This window comes from Palaemon carinicauda, chromosome 29, assembly GCF_036898095.1.
Source record: "Palaemon carinicauda isolate YSFRI2023 chromosome 29, ASM3689809v2, whole genome shotgun sequence".
Classification (NCBI taxonomy): domain Eukaryota; kingdom Metazoa; phylum Arthropoda; class Malacostraca; order Decapoda; family Palaemonidae; genus Palaemon; species Palaemon carinicauda.
This window is the reverse complement of record NC_090753.1, coordinates 88,938,389-88,957,444: the sequence shown is the minus strand read 5'-3', so window position 1 is coordinate 88,957,444 and position 19,056 is coordinate 88,938,389. Positions and strand designations below refer to the sequence as shown.

The following is a 19,056-nucleotide window of genomic DNA, read 5'->3' as shown; positions in this document are numbered from 1 at the left end:
TTAACTTAGCCGGTGAATATATAGCTGCAACTCTGTTGCTCGACAGACAAACTCTACGGAAAAAACTCGCCAGCGATCGCTACACAGGTTGCGGGTGTGCCCAACAGCGCCATCTGTCGACCAGATACCCAGCTCTTATGTAAACAAAGACTCAATTTTCTCTCTGTCGACGTGTCGACAAGACGTACTTTACTCGCTGTTGCTAAACTGGAGTTTTTCACATCTAATTGGTGAAGTACTATATTCTGGTTTTGAGCTTTCGCTGTGCAGGGTTTTTCTTCAAACAAATCCTTGAACTCTTTTTTGTATCGGATTCTTTGTTGATGACTTAGATCGTTTTTTTGGAATTTTCCCTTGACCAATTCAAAATGGCTGACCCTTCACAAGTTCCCAAATTTAGGAAATGCAATCTTAGGGACTGTTCTAGGCGTCTTCCGAAGGCTTCTATCGACCCTCACACTGTTTGTTCCAATTGTCGGGGTAAAACCTGTCAATTGGAAGATTGGTGTGAGGAGTGTGTGGGCCTTTCGGAATTCGATTTTATCGAATTTCAAAAGTACACACGTAGGCTAGAGAGAGATAGAGTTAGGAGAAGTTCTTCTCGATCTATTGATGTATCCTCTCCTCATGCCCCACAACCTATTCCTTCCCCTGTAGTGGTTGTTCCTAACCCCCCTCCTAGCACTCAGGAACCATCGATGGCTGACATGATGCGTGCCATCCAGGCTCTGGGTGAGAGAGTTGAGTCCCTTGCAAGTGACCGCAATCAGCTCATGGTGGATGTTAAGGAGCTTAAGTGCCAAAGTGCAGTGGGAAGTGCTAAAGTGCCAAGTGATAGTGTTGTGGACAGTGTTGCGCTTAAGGGTTCGTCTGTTCGTGCCTGTCGTCCTCCTAGTCCGGGACCTCTTGCAAGCTCCCAAGTCCAGGGGAGAAGCAATGTCGTACGACGCATGGGTTCGAGAGGCTTTAATCAGCGAACAGACGTTCCCTCCGTGGTATCGGGCGTATCTCCCCAAGATCGCCCCTACCTACCTAAGACGAGAGAGCCCATTTATACCTCGTCGTCTGAAGGTGTTTCTCGCAAGAAACTTTGGACCAAGGTCTCACGACCGTTAAAACGTAAATCGGTCCCTTCAGGACAAGTCCAACGGCCCGGTTGTAGCCACTGGGTCAGTTCGGACTCGTTGCCGTCATCCGATGACTGCTCACCGCCTAAGAGAGGCAAAGCGGTACCGCTTCAGACACTAACACCGTCTGTCGCCGCACCTGCTCCCGTAGACCCTAAATGGGCTTTACTGCAAGACATGTAGTCCAAGCTTACGTCTCTGATGCAGGACTTTCATGCGGAGAAGGTTGCTGCCGTACCAGCAGCGAGTGCAGTACCTAGCCTACAACCCTCCAAGCGATCGGTTGTGCGTCCTGTGGACGCTGAGGTAACCTTCTCACGTACACCAGTTGAGGGAGTTCCTCCACCTATGCGTTCCAGTGTGGGCTGCCAGCCGCATGTTAACGTTAAGCGACGCACGGAGGTTGGCTTTGACGTTCTGGATGTTCAACAACCATCAGAGTTGCCTTGTTTTGACGCGGTGCGTCAACCTCCGCAACCCAGTGTGGTTTCCACTGCGCAACCCAGTCAGTCTAGACAGTCTCGGGTAGACGCTGTGCGTCCTCGCGCTACCATGGTTGTTGACAGCTCACAGACTGTGCAGCAGGTCCATGACGTTGCGTCCGGCTCAGTCACGCATGCACCAGTGCGACCGGACTCAGCGAACCAGCCATTACCCACTCCGTTGCCGTTTCCTCATCAGTTGTCGGATGAGGAACTTTCTGATGATGATGTTGCTGCACATCAAGATGAACAACAATCAGAATTGGACGAGCCTAAGTCTACTCAACCCTCTTTGGACTTTAGAAAAGTTTTGGCTATTTTCAAAGAGCTGTTTCCTGACCAGTTTGTTTCTGTGGCTCCTCGTTCTCCGCCTTCAGAGTTTGTTTTAGGCATGCCTTCTACTGCACCTGCCTTTACTAGACTCGTCCTCGCACGCTCGTCCAAGAGAGCTTTGCGGGTGATAGGAGACTGGTTAGAGTCCAAGAAGAGTTTAGGGAAGACAGCATTTGCTTTTCCCCCTGCTAGACTCTCTTCTAGATCGAGCGTCTGGTATGCCACGGGAGAAGTTCTCGGCTTGGGAGTTCCTGCCTCTGCCCAGGGCGACTTCTCAAGTCTTGTAGACTCTCCCCGCCGCCTTGCCATGAGGCGCTCAAAGATTTGTTGGTCATCATCGGACCTGGACCACCTTTTGAAAGGAATCTTTAGGGCTTTTGAAGTCTTTAACTTCTTAGACTGGTGCCTAGGAGCCCTAAGCAGGAAGATCTCTTCGACAGATAAAGAGACTTCTTTGCTCATTATGTCCTGCATGGACAAGGCCGTCCGTGATGGGTCCAATGAGCTTGCTGCCTCATTTGTGTCCGGAGTCCTGAAAAAGCGAGAATCTCTCTGCTCATTCCTTTCTGCTGGAGTTACACCGTGCCAGAGATCTGAGCTTCTCTTTGCTCCTCTTTCCAAGTGCCTTTTTCCAGAAGTCCTGATAAAGGAAATAGCCGCTTCGTTAGTGCAGAAGGACACTCACGATCTTGTTGCGTCCTCAGCTCGCAAAGCTCCCCCTTTGCCTACCTTGTCAGCTAGACCAAGGATGGACACTCCAGCGTCTCGCTTTATTCCGCCCTTTCGTGGCAGAGCCTCCAGTAGAGGAGGTGCTCGTGCCGAAGGGAAGCGAGGGAAGAAGAAAGGATCCAAGTCCTTTAAGGGCAGAGTCTGACTGCCCGCAACTTCAGACAGCAGTGGGAGCCAGACTCAAGAACTTCTGGCAAGCCTGGGAGAAGAGAGGCGCAGACGCACAATCTGTGAAGTTGCTCAGAGAGGGGTACAAGATCCCTTTTGTACGAAAACCCCCTCTAGCAACGTCTCCCATCGATCTCTCTCCCAGGTACAGAGAGGAAGAAAAGAGACGAGCCCTGAAACTGGAAGTGTCTCTTTTGCTAGAGAAGGGAGCGGTGGTCAAAGTCTCGGACCTTCAATCGCCGGGATTCTACAACCGCCTCTTCTTGGTTTCAAAGAAGACAGGAGGGTGGAGGCCGGTGCTAGACGTCAGTGCTCTGAATGTCTTTGTCACAAAGACGAAGTTCTCCATGGAGACCACAAAGTCAGTCTTAGCAGCGGCCAGAAGGGAAGACTGGATGGTCTCCCTAGACCTAAGGGACGCCTACTTCCACGTCCCCATCCACCCAGACTCCCAACCTTTTCTGAGATTCGTTTTCGAAAAGGTGGTCTACCAGTTTCGGGCCCTGTGCTTTGGCCTAAGCACAGCTCCTCTCGTGTTTACGAGGCTGATGAGGAATGTAGCCAAATTCCTCCATTTATCGGACATCTGAGCCTCCCTTTATTTGGACGACTGGCTTCTCAGAGCCTCTTCCAGTCGTCGCTGTCTGAAGGATCTCAAGTGGACTCTAGATCTGACCAAGGAATTGGGACTCCTAGTCAATTTGGAAAAGTCGCAACTGGTCCCATCCCAAACTATTGTGTATTTAGGGATGGAGATTCACAGTCTAGCTTTTCGGGCTTTTCCGTCGGCCCCCAGAATAAGTCAAGCCCTGTTATTCATCCAGAACATGCTGAAGAAGGAACGCTGCTCAGTCAGGCTGTGGATGAGTCTGGTAGGGACGCTATCATCCCTGGAACAATTTGTGTCATTAGGAAGACTACACCTCCGTCCGCTTCAATACCATCTAGCTTTTCACTGGAAAAAGGACAAGACGCTAGAAGCGGTCTCGATCCCGATTTCCGAAAAGATGAAGTCTTGTCTGACTTGGTGGAAGGACAATATCAACTTAAGAGAGGGTCTTCCCCTGGCTGTTCAGACTCCCAACCACGTTCTCTTCTCGGACGCATCGGACGTGGGCTGGGGCGCGACATTAGACGGTCGGGAATGCTCAGGACTGTGGAACTGGAGTCAGAGGAACATGCATGTCAACTGCAAGGAGCTGTTGGCAGTACATCTGGCCTTGAAAAGCTTCAAGTCTCTCCTTCGAGGCAAAGTGGTGGAAGTGAACTCAGACAACACCACTGCCTTGGCGTACATCTCCAAGCAAGGAGGGACCCACTCACTGACGTTGTACGAGATCGCAAGGGACCTGCTCATCTGGTCAAAAGGTCAAGACATCTCACTAGTAACGAGGTTCATCCAAGGCAACTTGAATGTCATAGCAGATTGTCTCAGTCGGAAAGGGCAAGTAATTCCAACAGAATGGACCCTCCACAAGGATGTATGCAAGAGACTTTGGGCCACTTGGGGCCAACCAACCATAGATCTCTTTGCAACCTCGCTGACCAAGAGGCTCCCAATCTATTGCTCACCAGTCCCGGACCCAGCAGCAATACATATAGATGCCTTTCTCCTAGATTGGTCACATCTAGATCTCTACGCATTCCCACCGTTCAAGATTATCAACAAGGTACTGCAGAAGTTCGCCTCTCACGAAGGGACAAGGTTGACGCTAGTTGCTCCCCTCTGGCCCGCGAGAGAATGGTTCACCGAGGTACTTCGATGGCTAGTAGACGTTCCCAGAAGTCTTCCTCTAAGGGTGGACCTTCTACGTCAGCCGCACGTAAAGAAGGTACACCAAAGCCTCCTCGCTCTTCGTCTGACTGCCTTCAGACTATCGAAAGACTCTCGAGAGCTAGAGGCTTTTCGAAGGAGGCAGCCAGTGCGATTGCTAGAGCAAGGAGAGCATCCACCCTTAGAGTCTACCAATCGAAGTGGGAAGTCTTCCGAGACTGGTGCAAGTCAGTCTCTGTATCCTCGACCAGTACCTCTGTAGCTCAAATAGCTGACTTTCTCTTATACCTGAGAAAAGGACGATCCCTTTCAGCTCCCACTATCAAGGGCTACAGAAGCATGTTGGCATCGGTCTTCCGGCATAGAGGCTTAGATCTTTCCAACAATAAAGATCTTCAAGACCTCCTTAAGTCTTTTGAGACCACTAAGGAGCGTCGTTTGGTTACACCTGGTTGGAATTTAGACGTGGTACTAAGATTCCTCATTTCAGACAGGTTTGAGCCGCTACAATCAGCCTCCCTGAAAGATCTCACTTTAAAGACACTTTTCCTGGTATGCTTAGCCTCAGCTAAAAGAGTCAGTGAGATTCATGCCTTCAGCAAGAACATCGGATTTTCGTCAGAAAAAGCCACATGTTCGCTACAACTTGGTTTTCTAGCCAAAAATGAGCTACCTTCTCGACCTTGGCCTAAATCGTTCGATATTCCCAGCTTATCGGAGATTGTAGGCAATGAACTAGAAAGAGTCTTATGCCCTGTGAGAGCTCTTAAGTTCTATTTAAAGCGCACTAAACCTTTACGAGGCCAATCTGAAGCTTTATGGTGTTCAGTTAAGAAACCATCTTGCCTATGTCAAAGAATGCTTTATCCTACTTTATCAGACTGTTAATACGAGAAGCTCATTCACATCTGAGTGAGGAAGACCAAGCTTTGCTTAAGGTGAAGACACACGAAGTTAGAGCTGTAACAACTTCCGTGGCCTTTAAGCAAAATAGATCTCTGCGAAGTATAATGGACGCAACCTATTGGAGAAGCAAGTCAGTGTTCGCGTCTTTTTATCTAAAGGATGTCCAGTCTCTTTACGAGGACTGCTACACACTGGGACCATTCGTAGCAGCGAGTGCAGTAGTGGGTGAGGGCTCAACCACTACAATTCCCTAATTCCATACCCTTTTAATCTTTCTCTTGAAATGTTTTTAATGTTGTTTTTATGGGTTGTCCGGAAGGCTAAGAAGCCTTTCGCATCCTGGTTGATTTGGTGGGTGGTCAAAGTCATTTCTTGAGAGCGCCTAGATTAGGGGTTTGATGAGGTCCTGTTGTATGGGTTGCAACCCTTGATACTTCAGCTCCTAGGGGTCGATCAGCATCCTAAGAGGATCGCGAGGCTCCGTAAGGAAGACGTACTTAAAAGGCAGAGTAATTGTTCAAGTCGACTTCCTTACCAGGTACCTATTTATTTTGTTTTTGTTATTTTGATAACTTCTAAAATGAAATAAAAAACTCTTAGCTCATAAAATGTAAACATATATTACTGGTCTCTACCCACCATCCTGGGTGTGAATCAGCTATATATTCACCGGCTAAGTTAAATATTTAAAAATGATATTTTGATTATAAAATAAATTTTTGAATATACTTACCCGGTGAATATATAAATTAAATGACCCTCCCTTCCTCCCCAATAGAGACGCAGTGGGACGAGGAGAAAATTGAGTCTTTGTTTACATAAGAGCTGGGTATCTGGTCGACAGATGGCGCTGTTGGGCACACCCGCAACCTGTGTAGCGATCGCTGGCGAGTTTTTTCCGTAGAGTTTGTCTGTCGAGCAACAGAGTTGCAGCTATATATTCACCGGGTAAGTATATTCAAAAATTTATTTTATAATCAAAATATATTTTGGCACTAATTTCATGCATATCAGATAAAAATTGACCAAAGTATTGTATAGCAAAATGACAATTTTTACCTTTTTGTGACCTTGACCTTTGATCCAAAGCTTGGCTAATAATAATAGAAATAATAATAATGATAAGTTGTTCTGTCATCTATTCTGGGTTAAGATGAACCATATAAGTTTCACATTTGTGTCTTTTAATGAACGTATACGCTTGCCTTGATAAGTTATAAATTTTAGAGAATGAATTTTGTAATTTTGTATAATTTTCCAGGGCACCTTAGAATATCTATACATGAGTGACATGTCTCCGTCTATGGTAGAAAGCGCACAGACTCCAGAAGACATTGCTTACAAGAAAATGGTCTTTGATGAGGAAGAGAAATTTCCGCTTGAAACAGAGCTATTTGATCTTGTTATATCTAATCTCAAGTAAGTAATTTTATTTAAAAATGAAAAAATATTGTCTTACCATGCAATTTAAAGGATAATTTTTTTTTATTTAGAGTTGTAAGAGTTGAGCTGGTCAATGTCCTCCTTTTAATAATGATAATTTTAATTTAGAGGGAAGAATGGAATTTTGATGAATGATTCTGGATGGTGTTTTAGATTTAGATGGTACTGTTAATTCCAGTTGAAAAGAAATATCATAGTTTTAATGGAGTCAGGAAAATTCACAACCTTAATATCAATCATTATAGCCTTCAGGTCAAAATTATTTACTTGAGCGATTCATTTTTCAGAGGGCTTGTAATTTTTTAATGGCCTAGATGGCCTACTAAAGTAAGATTGACCTGTTTAAAAAATCTCTATGTAATGTTATTGTGAAGTTTATACAGATAGTAGCATGATTATTTTTCCTGAAATATTCTTGAGGAAAGAAGCTCTAGTGTCCTTGTTCTTTATCTGATTAATACTAAACTATTAGAAGTTGAAAAATAATTAAATATACTTAGCTTTAGTCCTTCTTGATATCAGCATCGGACATGCATTAATTTTACAGCCTTCATTGGGTAAATGACCTACCTGGATGTATGAGAGAGATCAACAGAGTGCTGAAGAAAGATGGCGTATTCCTGGCGTCCGTTTTTGGTGGGGATACGCTGTTCGAATTGAGGTCATCGTTGGTCCTGGCAGAGTTGGAAAGAGAAGGGGTGAGTAGCAATCATTACTTGCTATTACTTTGAAGTGAATTCTTTGTATTTAGAGATCATCTTGGTACAAAATCTATGATATAGATGTAAAACTACTTTCAACCAGCAATTTCATTTGAGTACTGTAGTTTATTTTTATTGTTTCTGTTTCTTTCCTTGTTGGCTTATTATTTTCATCATTATTATCACTTGCTAAGCTACATCCCTAGTTGGGGCTCCAATAGGGAAAGGAGCCCAGTGAGGAAGGGAAGCAAGTAAAAATAGAATATTTCAAGAACAGCAAGAACGTCAAAATAAATATTTACTATATAAACTATAAAAACTTTAACAAAACAAGGTTATGAGAAATAAGATAGAATAGTGTGCCTGAGTGTACCCTCAAGTGAAAGAACTCTAACCCAAGACAGTGGTACAGAGCTTATGGCACTACTAGAGAAAAATGGTTTGATTTTGGAGTGTCCTTCTCTTAGAAGAGTTGCTTACCATAGCTAAAGAGTCTCTTCTACCCTTACCAAGAGGAAAGTGGTCACTGAACAATTACATTACAGTAGTTAACATCTGGGTGAAAAAGAATTGTTTGGTAATCTCAGTGTTGTCATGTGTATGAGAACAGAGGAGAATGTGTAAAGAATAGGTCAGACTATTCAGTGCATATGTAGGCAAAAGAAAAATGAACCGTAACCAGAGAGAAGGATCCAATGTAATACTGTCTGGCTAGCCAAAGGACCCCATAACTCTCTAGCGGTAGTATCTCAACGGGTTGCTGGTAATAATGTGCTTGCAGGCATGTTGTATCACTCCTGGAAAATCTTCCTTTGGTTGTGGGTGGTAATGAATTTCAAGTTAATACTTTGTCTCTATTTTGTTTCTGGATTTACTCCTCAGGATTTTATTTTCCCAGATTGAATTTATTTTTGGGGAACATTAGGTTTCTGTAAAAAAAGTTTGCAATACAAATTATTTCTGGAATTCTTTATATAATTGCCCAATAGTAATTTCATTAGTTAATTTCACAGTTAATGAAACATTTCCTCTATTAGTGAAATTGACAAATTTGTATTATCATTAAAATTTTTTTTTTTTTTACAGGGCTTTGCTGCTCATATATCGCCATTTACCGAGATACAAGACATTGGAGCTCTGCTAAATTCATGTGGTTTCACAATGCTTACCATAGTAAGTTACTGGCAATTTTTCTTTACTGATACAATATTCTTAAAAATTTAAATTCTTCTGATAGCTATGAATGATGCTTTAAAATTTTTGAAAGGTCGATATCCGCTGTAATTTTTGATGAGTTAGCAGCCAATATTAATGAGTTCTTTGGGGGGGAAATTATTCATGTTAATAATAGTAGAGAACAGGGTTAGTTTTAACTTTTCCCCCCTGGATTTTGTTAAATGTTTGTTCAATGAAAAGATGGTCAATTACTATATTAATCATTATGTTCGTCGCAAAAATTTATGTTAGTCTGGCCTCTCTAATCATTCTGCAATGGCACTGATGGGTTACGTCTCTGCCTGGTGTTTGTCAGTCGGGGGTTCGATTCCCGCTCAGACTTGTTAGTGCCATTAGTGTCTGCAACCTTACCATCCTTATTAGCTAAGTTCGGGGGTTTTGGGGGGAGCCTATAGGTCTATCTGCTGAGTCATCAGCAGCCACTGCCTGGCCCTCCCTGGTCCTAGCTTGGGTGGAGAGGAGGCTTGGGCGCTGATCATATAATATATGGTCAGTTTCTAGGGCAGTGTCACTGTCCCTTGCCTCTGCTATTCATGAGCGACCTTTAAACCTTTACTGTGCCACGGTTACCTTCACCTTACAGGAGACAAGTGCAATCTGCGTTTTTATTTATGCGAAGAGGGCTTAAGAACCAAGTTAAATTTCAAATGTTACATTTATAGCAGGCTTGTTTGATATGTCCATATACTATTCTTTAGAGATCTAATCAATGATGGCAGTATCTGACCTATTCAGAACCACTTCGTAATGTAGTTTATTATGTTTTATGATGTGCCTTCTTATTGTAGTAAAGATATATCATGATTAAGGCAATTTTTAGTTGGTGTGTTTTTGGGGGGTTTTATTTGCAAGTCAAAAGTTGAGTTTTCCAAATACGTAGTTTTGTAGCCTGAACGCATGTTTTCCCCCCAACATGGAAAAGGGTACATTTCCTTGCAATTTTTGTGTTGCTGATATGGGCAGGTAGTTTTTATGCTACCTTTTGTTTGCTTTGTATTATCCACTATGATGAATAGTGAAAGAAGGCCATGTTAGATCTATTTCCGAAGGATCTTTTTATTGATATGTATCCTGGGTCGTATGTGCTTCTAAGGGTTTTAATGCGTTGTTTGTTTTTTGCAAATTTTTAATATCTTTAGAATTATTCTTTGATTTAGTAGGCTTGACTATCTTAAGTTTGATTATTTTTTCTCAGCGAAAAATGTAGAGGTTACCCCAAATTACAATTTTTGTTTTGCCTACTTCAGTTTTATATAGTTACCTATTGACTAATTGCACTTTATCTGCTAAGACAAATATAAGTTATTAGTCATCCATTATTATTTGATAGGATGAATTTTTCTGCAAAAATAACAAGGACTTCTTACTCTTATGACAGGATACAGACGAAATCACGGTAGGCTATCCTACCATCTTTGAACTCATGTTTGATCTTCAAGGAATGGGGGAGAGCAATGCCAGTATCAAAAGAAAGCCACTGATTCATCGAGACACCCTGCTAGCTGCCAGTGCTATTTATCAAGGTAGGAAGCACATCCTACCCATATCCTAATGAGGAAATACCGGTATTTGTAAACTAATATCATAAGAAGAAGAACTGGTGTTTTCAAAATTTGTTAGCGTCTGCACTAACGATTCCTTCCAGCATTTATGTTGGCATTAGTTGGTCTTATGTTTTTTGGAACAAAGGATTCTGTTATCAAATTCTGTCTTTATGAATATTTATTAAGGTAGGAAGAACATACTGCCCTTGTGCCAGTGGGGAATTATTCATAAACTAATATCTTGGGAAAAATAACTGAATCTTATAGAACTTTAGTCTCTCCACTAAAGATTCCTTGCTGCATTTTTACTTGCCGTGGCTGATCTAGATTGTTTAAAACCGTAGGATTCTCTTTTCAAATTCAATCTTTATATTTTTTCATATGATTATTTTAGACTATCACATTTAACACAGTCCATTGTCTTATCGATTGATTATCTTTTTTGATACTATATCTCATCTAGAAAATAAAATTAGTGTGATTTTGCTTTAATTAGAATTTATTTCCTCATTTATGAATGTTTTTTGTTTCAGAAATGTATGGAAATAAAGATGGAATACCAGCAACATTTCAAGTAATATATATGATTGGTTGGAAGCCAGATCCAAGCCAGGTAAAGTTGGATTTATTCAGCACTTGTATTCTGTGATGTTGATATAAATGGTTGTTACTATTAACAATACATTATAGCCATTTTATGTTCATGTACAGCATAGATTTTTTTTAAGGCATATTCATTTCACCATCTTGTAATTCTATTACTCATTAGACAGATTTATTTTGATGAAAAAATAGCAGGTACTACATCATTAACAATAATTTTATATAGTAATATAAGATGTGTGGATAGCTTTGGTGGAATTTTAAGATGATTTAAGAAATTTTAGTCTCAGGCAATAGGACGAGAATACTATTTTTGGTGTTGTGTTTTTGATAATCAGGAACATGCGTCAATCTTATAGTTGTCAATTTAATAACTTGAATAGAAAAATATGTCTGTTCTTGTTAGTGCAAGTAAACTGAAGCCTCGGGAGAGAAAAGTGTCTCATAACCGTGTGTTAGTAATTGATGCTTGAAAGATTAGGATGATTTGTTATCAAGTAAATTTTTTTTTTCTTTTTTCTTTTTTTGACATTTTCAGGATTCCTTTAAACATTAATCCAGGAGATCTAATTCCTGGTATAAGTTAGCTTTTGGAAATACTTGAAATTAATGAATATTGTGTAATCCCTTTCTTGCTGGATACATCCTTTCAAAAGAAAGACAAAATTGAGAGTCAAATTATCTGTGATAAAGATTGGCACAATCACTGTTTTACAATTAGCTTTTTAATTTAAGCTGGGGAAACAAATTTTTTTTATACAATAAGGTTTTTATTTTACTGTGGAGTGGAAATAGACTTAACTTTTGTTTTACAATAAAACAATAAGGTTAAGCTTTCTATTTTATGCTGCTGGGGTAGCCACAAATTTTCAAAGTAATTTGTATTTTTCCTGTCTATACAAACGTTCGTCCTTTAGTAGGAGTAAGATTCTACAGTCCATTTCTTTTAGCGAGGCAGATTTGCACTGACTCGCAGCGGTGCCCTTTTAGCTCGGAAAAGTTTCCTGATCGCTGATTGGTTAGAATTATCTCTTCCAACCAATCAGCGATCAGGAAACTTTTCCGAGCTAAAAGGGCACCGCTGCGAGTCAGTGCAAATCTGCATCGCTAAAAGAAATAGACTATAGCAGAAGCTGGAAATGACAACAAAGACTTAACATTGTGAGGTACTTTTTTTCCAGGTTGTTTCTCAAGCAGATAGAGGAACGGGACAAGTATCGCTCAAGGACTTGCATAAGCTGAACGAAATGGTGAAAGAAGCTGGGATGGAGGGACGGATAAAGTTCATGGAAGAATTGATTGATAAGAAGGACAAATAAGCTGAAGAAATATTACTTGAAACAATTGTTATCAATTTATCAAAAGTGTAGTTTGGAAGAAATATTTGAAAAAAAATTTTATCAATTTATCTAAAGTGTAGTTTTGAAGATATGTTATTTGACACAATTTTCATCAATTTATCGAAATTGTAGTTTTGAAGAAATACTTGAAACTATTGTTACCAATTCATCTGAAGTAGTTTTGAAGAAATCTTTGAAACAATTCTTATCAATTTATCATAAGTGTAGTTTTGAAGAAATATATGAAACAATTATCAATTTATCCAATATGTAGTTTTGAAGAAATATAACTTTAAACCTTTATCAATTTATCAAAAGTGTAGTTTTTAAAAAATTTGAAATTTTTTTAATAATTTTTTGAAGTAATATTAATTCCAATAATTTCTATCAATTTATCAAATGTAGTTTTGAAGAAATACTACTTGAAACAATTATTATCAATTTATCAAAATTTTTAAGTATTTATTCTCACGATTCAAAACTAAGCAATTTGTAGTGGTTATTTTTATTAAAAAATTGTCTGCATTTCACAAATAAAAATGATAGTTTAATAAGATATCCATTTGACTGATTTCACTTTCACGGCTTCTAATACATATTTTTATAGTAATAGTAATACATTCAAATTCAAATTTAGGGCATATAAATCATGAAGACTTTTGACTTTTACTGTTGTATCATATTGTTGTATTTAGTACATTGTATGCAACAACTCTGATGTGTGTAGTGGTTGTAAAAGTCCTCTGTAAATACAGTATATTTTATGTGCATGTGTAAAAAGGACATTGTGTACAAATAAACAAGGCTTTACATTTTTTTAAAATACAGTAAGAAACTTATACATTACGCGTAGCTTTGTTGTACCATATAAAGCACAATGGAACTTTCTCAATAATAAATTTTCCAAATACATAATCAGCGGAAGGATTTTGTGTAGGATTTTCAGGAATTGTTAAGACTTTCCTTCCTTCAATTTTTTTTTTGTAGGTACCAACGTAATGTATATTTTTGCTCTATACAGTCCATTGATTTTTTTACTGAAAAATAAAACTGTTGAATTATCGATGTTTTTCGCTGAAGCTATCCTGAATATTGTAGTTTTAAGTTTGTGGGACACTGTGTTACTAGTTCTGTCAGATTTTTAATGTCCTCTCAATATAATGTTACTGGATTTTACGATGACGATTCATAACGTATTGGTAACTTCTTGTACATATATCATCATCATCGTCTTCTCCTATGCCTATTGACACAAAGGGCCTCTTGTTAGATTTCGACAGTCGTCTCTATCTTGTACATAAATATAGATATTTATTGTACAGTACTTTCATGAACTGGCATTACATTTATAATTCTTTTTCCTTATTAGGAATGGAACCATTTTGGAAATCCTGCCTTGTTGTCACATATGATGAAATGTAGTTCTCAAATTGTTGTAACCTTATACATGTAGATTTTTTTTTTTTCTCCAAGCTGAACTGACATCTTTCAAACTTTTTCTTGTTCATCTTTAGTTTCCCAACTTATTTTATCATTCTAGTCTACATGGGACTAACTGCTGAATGAAATCAAATGTAAATTTTTATATGCTTTATGACAGCTCTTGAAATAGAAGGTTGGATGGATTATTAGACTTATAATCCTCGTCTTGGGTTTGATATTTGAAGGAATAATAGAAGCGTTACATCCTTCAAGGTTTTGTCCTTGGATTGTCTTAAGACATCATCCGTCCTTCAAATCTTTGGTAACGAGTAGATTTGTGAACTATTTAAAAATGGTTCTTATTCTTTCCTTCTTTTAACGATTTCAAAAGTAAGAACGTATTTCTCCCCAGATGAGAGATAAAGTTCCGTTGCACTTCCGTGTCTGCTTCCTTTCTTTTAATAGTAATCATGCTTTGAAAGACCTTTGAAGTTTGAGAGAAGGAAGAGAGTAGTAAGACAAACTTGCCTTTGGCCAGTATCATCTGCAGTTAAATCAGTTTACAATCGGTAAAAGAAATTGGTTGGGTTGTAGACTTGGTACTGCCACAAGCAGATATTGACAGATATTGATAGAAAGACAATTTCTTTATTCCTCCATTCCTACTTCATTGCTTACATTTTGCCATTCAGCCTCTTAACTACTTTAGTGTCATTGCAAGGTTTTCCTCGTCTGTTCCACTTGGGCCCTGAATGTCTTCAAAGGTCCTAGCACTGTGCTGTTATAGTCCAAATTCACAAATGCTAATCTAGTCTAATGACATTTGGTATGCATATAGCTAGTGACATACTCTGCCTTAACACTAGGTCTATATACTGTAGTGAAGACGATAATTTTTCTGTTTAAGGATTGTCACTGAACCCTTTGCTATTCATCGTAGTAATTGGGAAAGTTAGAAATTAATATAGGAAAACGAGCTGTAAATATATGACCAACTTTTTAATAGTGGAATCCAGGGTTACCGTGTACTGAGCGTAACAAACAAGTGATGTCACAAAAGCTGACCTTGAATAAGAAATGTACATTACATAGTAATTGTTTAGTGACTGTTTTTTACATGTACTTAGTAAGGGTAGAAGAGAGACTTTAACTATGGTAAGAAGCTCTTCTAGGGGACAGACACTCCAAAATCAAACCATTGTTCTCTCATCTTAGGCAATGTCATAGCCTCTGTACCTTGGCCTTCAACTGTTTGGAATTAGTTATCATGCTTGAGGGTACTCTCAAGCAAACTATTCTATGTTTCCCTATTTCCTGTCCTCACTGTGTTATTTTACCTGAAGGAGCCCTTGGGCTTATAGTATCCTGCTTTTCCAACAAGGTTGTAGCTTAGCTAGTAATAATAATAATAATAATAATATAGAGAAGGATTTCTCATACCTGAAATGTGTAGCAAGGAGCAAACTACAGAGGAGGACTAATATACTGGATTGGTAGGTCATTTTAGCAATAGAATGTTTGTGTTTCCTTGGGAGAGAGAGCCTGGACTGTTGCACATCAATAAAAATAATAAGTTATTTTTCAATCTATCTTGTATACTAATTCTCAATTCCCTTGAATAAATCTCCGGTTATTTTCAATAATATTTTGTCCCAGAATCTGATATCTATTTACAACTACGTTGACAGCAGCATGGACGGAATTTAGAGATTGATTTTAAGTTTTCTTGCATCCTGACATCGAAAGTCATTGATGTCAATAGAATGTAAAAAGATGGTCTTACTACGAGTATACTGTAGATAATTTCTCGTTAGTAAAGAGAGCGATGATTTACAAAAATATCATAAGGCCTGTATTGATCTCTGCATCAGTTTATCATAAAGCATTAACCAAACAGGAGGAAGAGAGATAAGATAGAATAGTGTGCCAGAGTGTACCCTCAAGCAAGAGAACTCTAACCCAAGATAGTGAAAGACCATGGTACTGAGGCTATGTCAGTACCCAAGACTCGAGAGCACTGGTTTGATTTTGAAATGTCCTTCTCCTAGAACAGCTGTTTACCATAGTTAAAATCTCTTTTACCCTTACCAAGAGGAAAGTAGCCACTGAAAAAGTGGGTGAAGAAGAATTGTTTGGTAATTAAAGTGTTGTTAGATCTATGAGGACAGAGGATAACATGTAAAGAATAGGCCAGACTATTCGATGTATGTATAGGCAAAAGGAAAATGAACCATAACCAAAGAGAAGGATCCAATATAGTACTGCCTAGCCAGTCAAAGAACCCCTTAACTCTCTAGTGGTAGTATCTCAAGAGGTGGCTGCTGCGGCTGCCCTGGTCAACCTACTACATTGTAAAAGGTTCTTACACATTCCCTGGTTGTAGATACTTTTTAGTTTTCTACTTTACCTCCATTCCATCTTGCTATCCAGCCTCTCCACTTTTCTTTCACACTGCACCAGCAGGTTTTCCCCTTTCTATTTGCCTTCGAACTGAACCTCCAAGACCACAGTGTCATTATTGACTCATTAATCCATTCTACAAATTAGTGAAGAAGCAGCAGTTGTTTGGATTTTCACATAAGAAATAAGTTTTTGTTAAACACAAGTTTAAAGTTAACTATAAAAATTCAGGATACTCTTAAAATATAAAATTCAGGTTTAAGAAAATACACTTGTTTGTTCTCAGAGTGCGTTTATTCTTCTCCAGTGTAAATATTGTGATGAGTTTGTACATGGTAAACTAAACAATTCTAAATGTATCCTAGTTCTCAAGAACCATTCAGATCTAAGGAACTTTGTCTTCTGGCACTTGTTGACAACTTGACAAGCTCTGACTGTATTACATTTAAGTAATGTTTAATTTGGTCACTACATTGATTGTCCGGCGTTGGTGGGCAACAGATAGGGCCTGGAAGCAAATAGTGTGTGTGTGTGTGAATAATCACTTCAAAACTAGACACTGAAGGGTGAAATATAGTGAAAATATAACAATTTAAGTGGTGCTGCACAACAGATTTTCTTCTTTTTCGTAGAAGCCTATTGCCTCGCTGATTATGTTTTTTTTCCTTTATTTTCAACAACCTGTTGCAGGCCTATTTATACCAGTGGTACTTATTATTCTTACATTTTTTTACATAAACACCCATAAAAACATCGATAACCGCCAGGCATAGCAATGTAATGTGAAAAAAATGAGAACCAGCACCAAAAAATAACTGAAGTACTACTCTCAACCCGTATATGAATAACTAATCGTTATACGGATTTTCAGTTTCATTTGCGGTGTTGTTATGCGGTAATGCGTCCTAGGCTAAAGAAAGTTATCAATGTTAATCAGGAAATCGTTATTCATGCTGTGATGTGAGAAAATGTCTTTTACCAGCCTTTAATGATAAAATGACAAATTACCACAACAAAGACTTCACACGGTGTCATCAAACAATAATGTAAGTACTACAATTATGCCAATATTAAAAGTAAACATTACTAGGTTATGGTGTAGAAAATAATGGTAATAAAAAGATAGGCCTAACCACACTCTTAACACTGGTTTGTACAAGTTTATCTAAGCATTTAGTTTTTTTTTTCTTTATTAGATAACCGTAATTCTTTGTCTTCTTTCTTGTAATCGTAGGAAATTTGGATTATAGTAGTTTCGTAAACTCTATATTCTATAATCTACAAATATATGATTTTTTATTTATTTATTTATTTTTTTTGTCTGTAAACTTGGTTGGGATATTCAAATAGTAATTTGATGTTTTAAGTCCTGTAGATAGAGAGTAGGGCTCCCCTGTGTGATAGGACCATAAAAATAGTCCGAAAAGTAAGTAAAGTATGTTTCTTTGCAAATAAATCATTTCCTCTGCATAAATAAATTGTGTAACTCTACTTAAAAGAACATAAGAATTTAAGTAGTTATTATAGTGTATGTGTAGGCTATGTATACCAACTGTATCATGTATTTCTTAATCGTCTTCATGGTATTTTTTCCTTGTCTAAAATAATAAGTTCTGAACTAAATGTATTTATGGTTTATAATAGCTTTATTACATACTGTACATACATACATACATACATACATACATACGTACATATATACATACACACATACATACATACATACATACACACACACACACACACACACACACATATATATATATATATATATATATATATATATATATATATATATATATATGTATATATGTATATAAATATATATATATATATATATATATATATATATATATATATATATATATATATATATATATATATATATATATATATACATAATCAAGACCTTAATATAGTGTCTACGGAGTGATTATTGAAAACTTCCACTTAGCTCTACCGCTTATCTTCTTTAATTCAATCTTTCACATAATAAAAGATGCATGCTGTTTAAAGGCCAATCATGAATGACAGGGGAAAGGGACAGTGACATTGCCCTATCGAGTAGGACAATGCCCTAGAGACTGACCATATATACTACCGCTAGAGAGTTATGGGGTCTTTTGACTGGCCAGACAGTAGTACATTGGATCCTTCTCTCTGGTCACGGTTCATTTTCTCTTTGCCTAAACACACACACCAAATAGTCTGGCCTAATCTTTACATATTCTCCTCAGTCCTCATACACCTGATAACACTGAGATTACCAAACAATTTATTTTTACTGTACTGTAATTGTTCAGTGGCCACTTTCCTCTTGGTAAGGGTAGAAGAGACTCTTTAGCTATGGTAAGCAGCTCTTCTAGGAGGACACTCCAAGATCAAACCATTGTTCTCTAATCTTGGGTAGTGCCATAGCCGCTGTACCATGGTCTTCCACTGTCTCTGGTTAGAGTTCTCTTGCTTAAGGGTACACTCAGGCACATTATTCCATCTTATTTCTTTCCCTCCTGTATTGTTAAAGTTTTTATAGTTTATGTGGAAATAATTATTTTAATCTTGTTGCTCTTCTTGAAGTATTATGTTTTATTTTTCTTTGTTTCCTTTCCTCACTGAGCTATTTTCCCTGTTGGAGCCCCTGAGCTTATAGCATCCTGCTTTTCCAACTAGGGTTGTAGTTTAGCAAGTAATAATAATAATAATAATAATAATAATAATAATAATCAGCGCCCAGGCCCCCTCTCCACCCAAGCTAGGACCAAGGAGGGCCAGGCAATGGCTGCCGACAACTCAGTAGATAGATCTATAAGCTCCCCCCTTAGCTCTCAAGGATGGTGAGGTTGCAGCG

General features: G+C 38.6%; 1 protein-coding gene across 3 annotated transcripts in view; it reads left to right on the top strand.

Moving 5' to 3' along the window:
• The window catches only part of LOC137622349 (arginine-hydroxylase NDUFAF5, mitochondrial-like), a 64,096-nt gene extending 50,648 nt beyond the window's left edge, over window positions 1-13,448 (top strand). For all 3 annotated transcript variants that reach the window (XM_068352932.1, XM_068352931.1, XM_068352930.1), the window contains 6 exons: window positions 6,781-6,938; window positions 7,510-7,660; window positions 8,750-8,836; window positions 10,278-10,422; window positions 10,977-11,056; window positions 12,228-13,448. In XM_068352932.1, the coding sequence (XP_068209033.1) occupies window positions 6,781-6,938; window positions 7,510-7,660; window positions 8,750-8,836; window positions 10,278-10,422; window positions 10,977-11,056; window positions 12,228-12,365 (759 nt within the window). In that variant the 3' untranslated portion in view covers window positions 12,366-13,448. The remainder of the gene's footprint in view (window positions 1-6,780; window positions 6,939-7,509; window positions 7,661-8,749; window positions 8,837-10,277; window positions 10,423-10,976; window positions 11,057-12,227) is intronic.
• The last annotated feature ends 5,608 nt before the right edge of the window (window positions 13,449-19,056 follow it).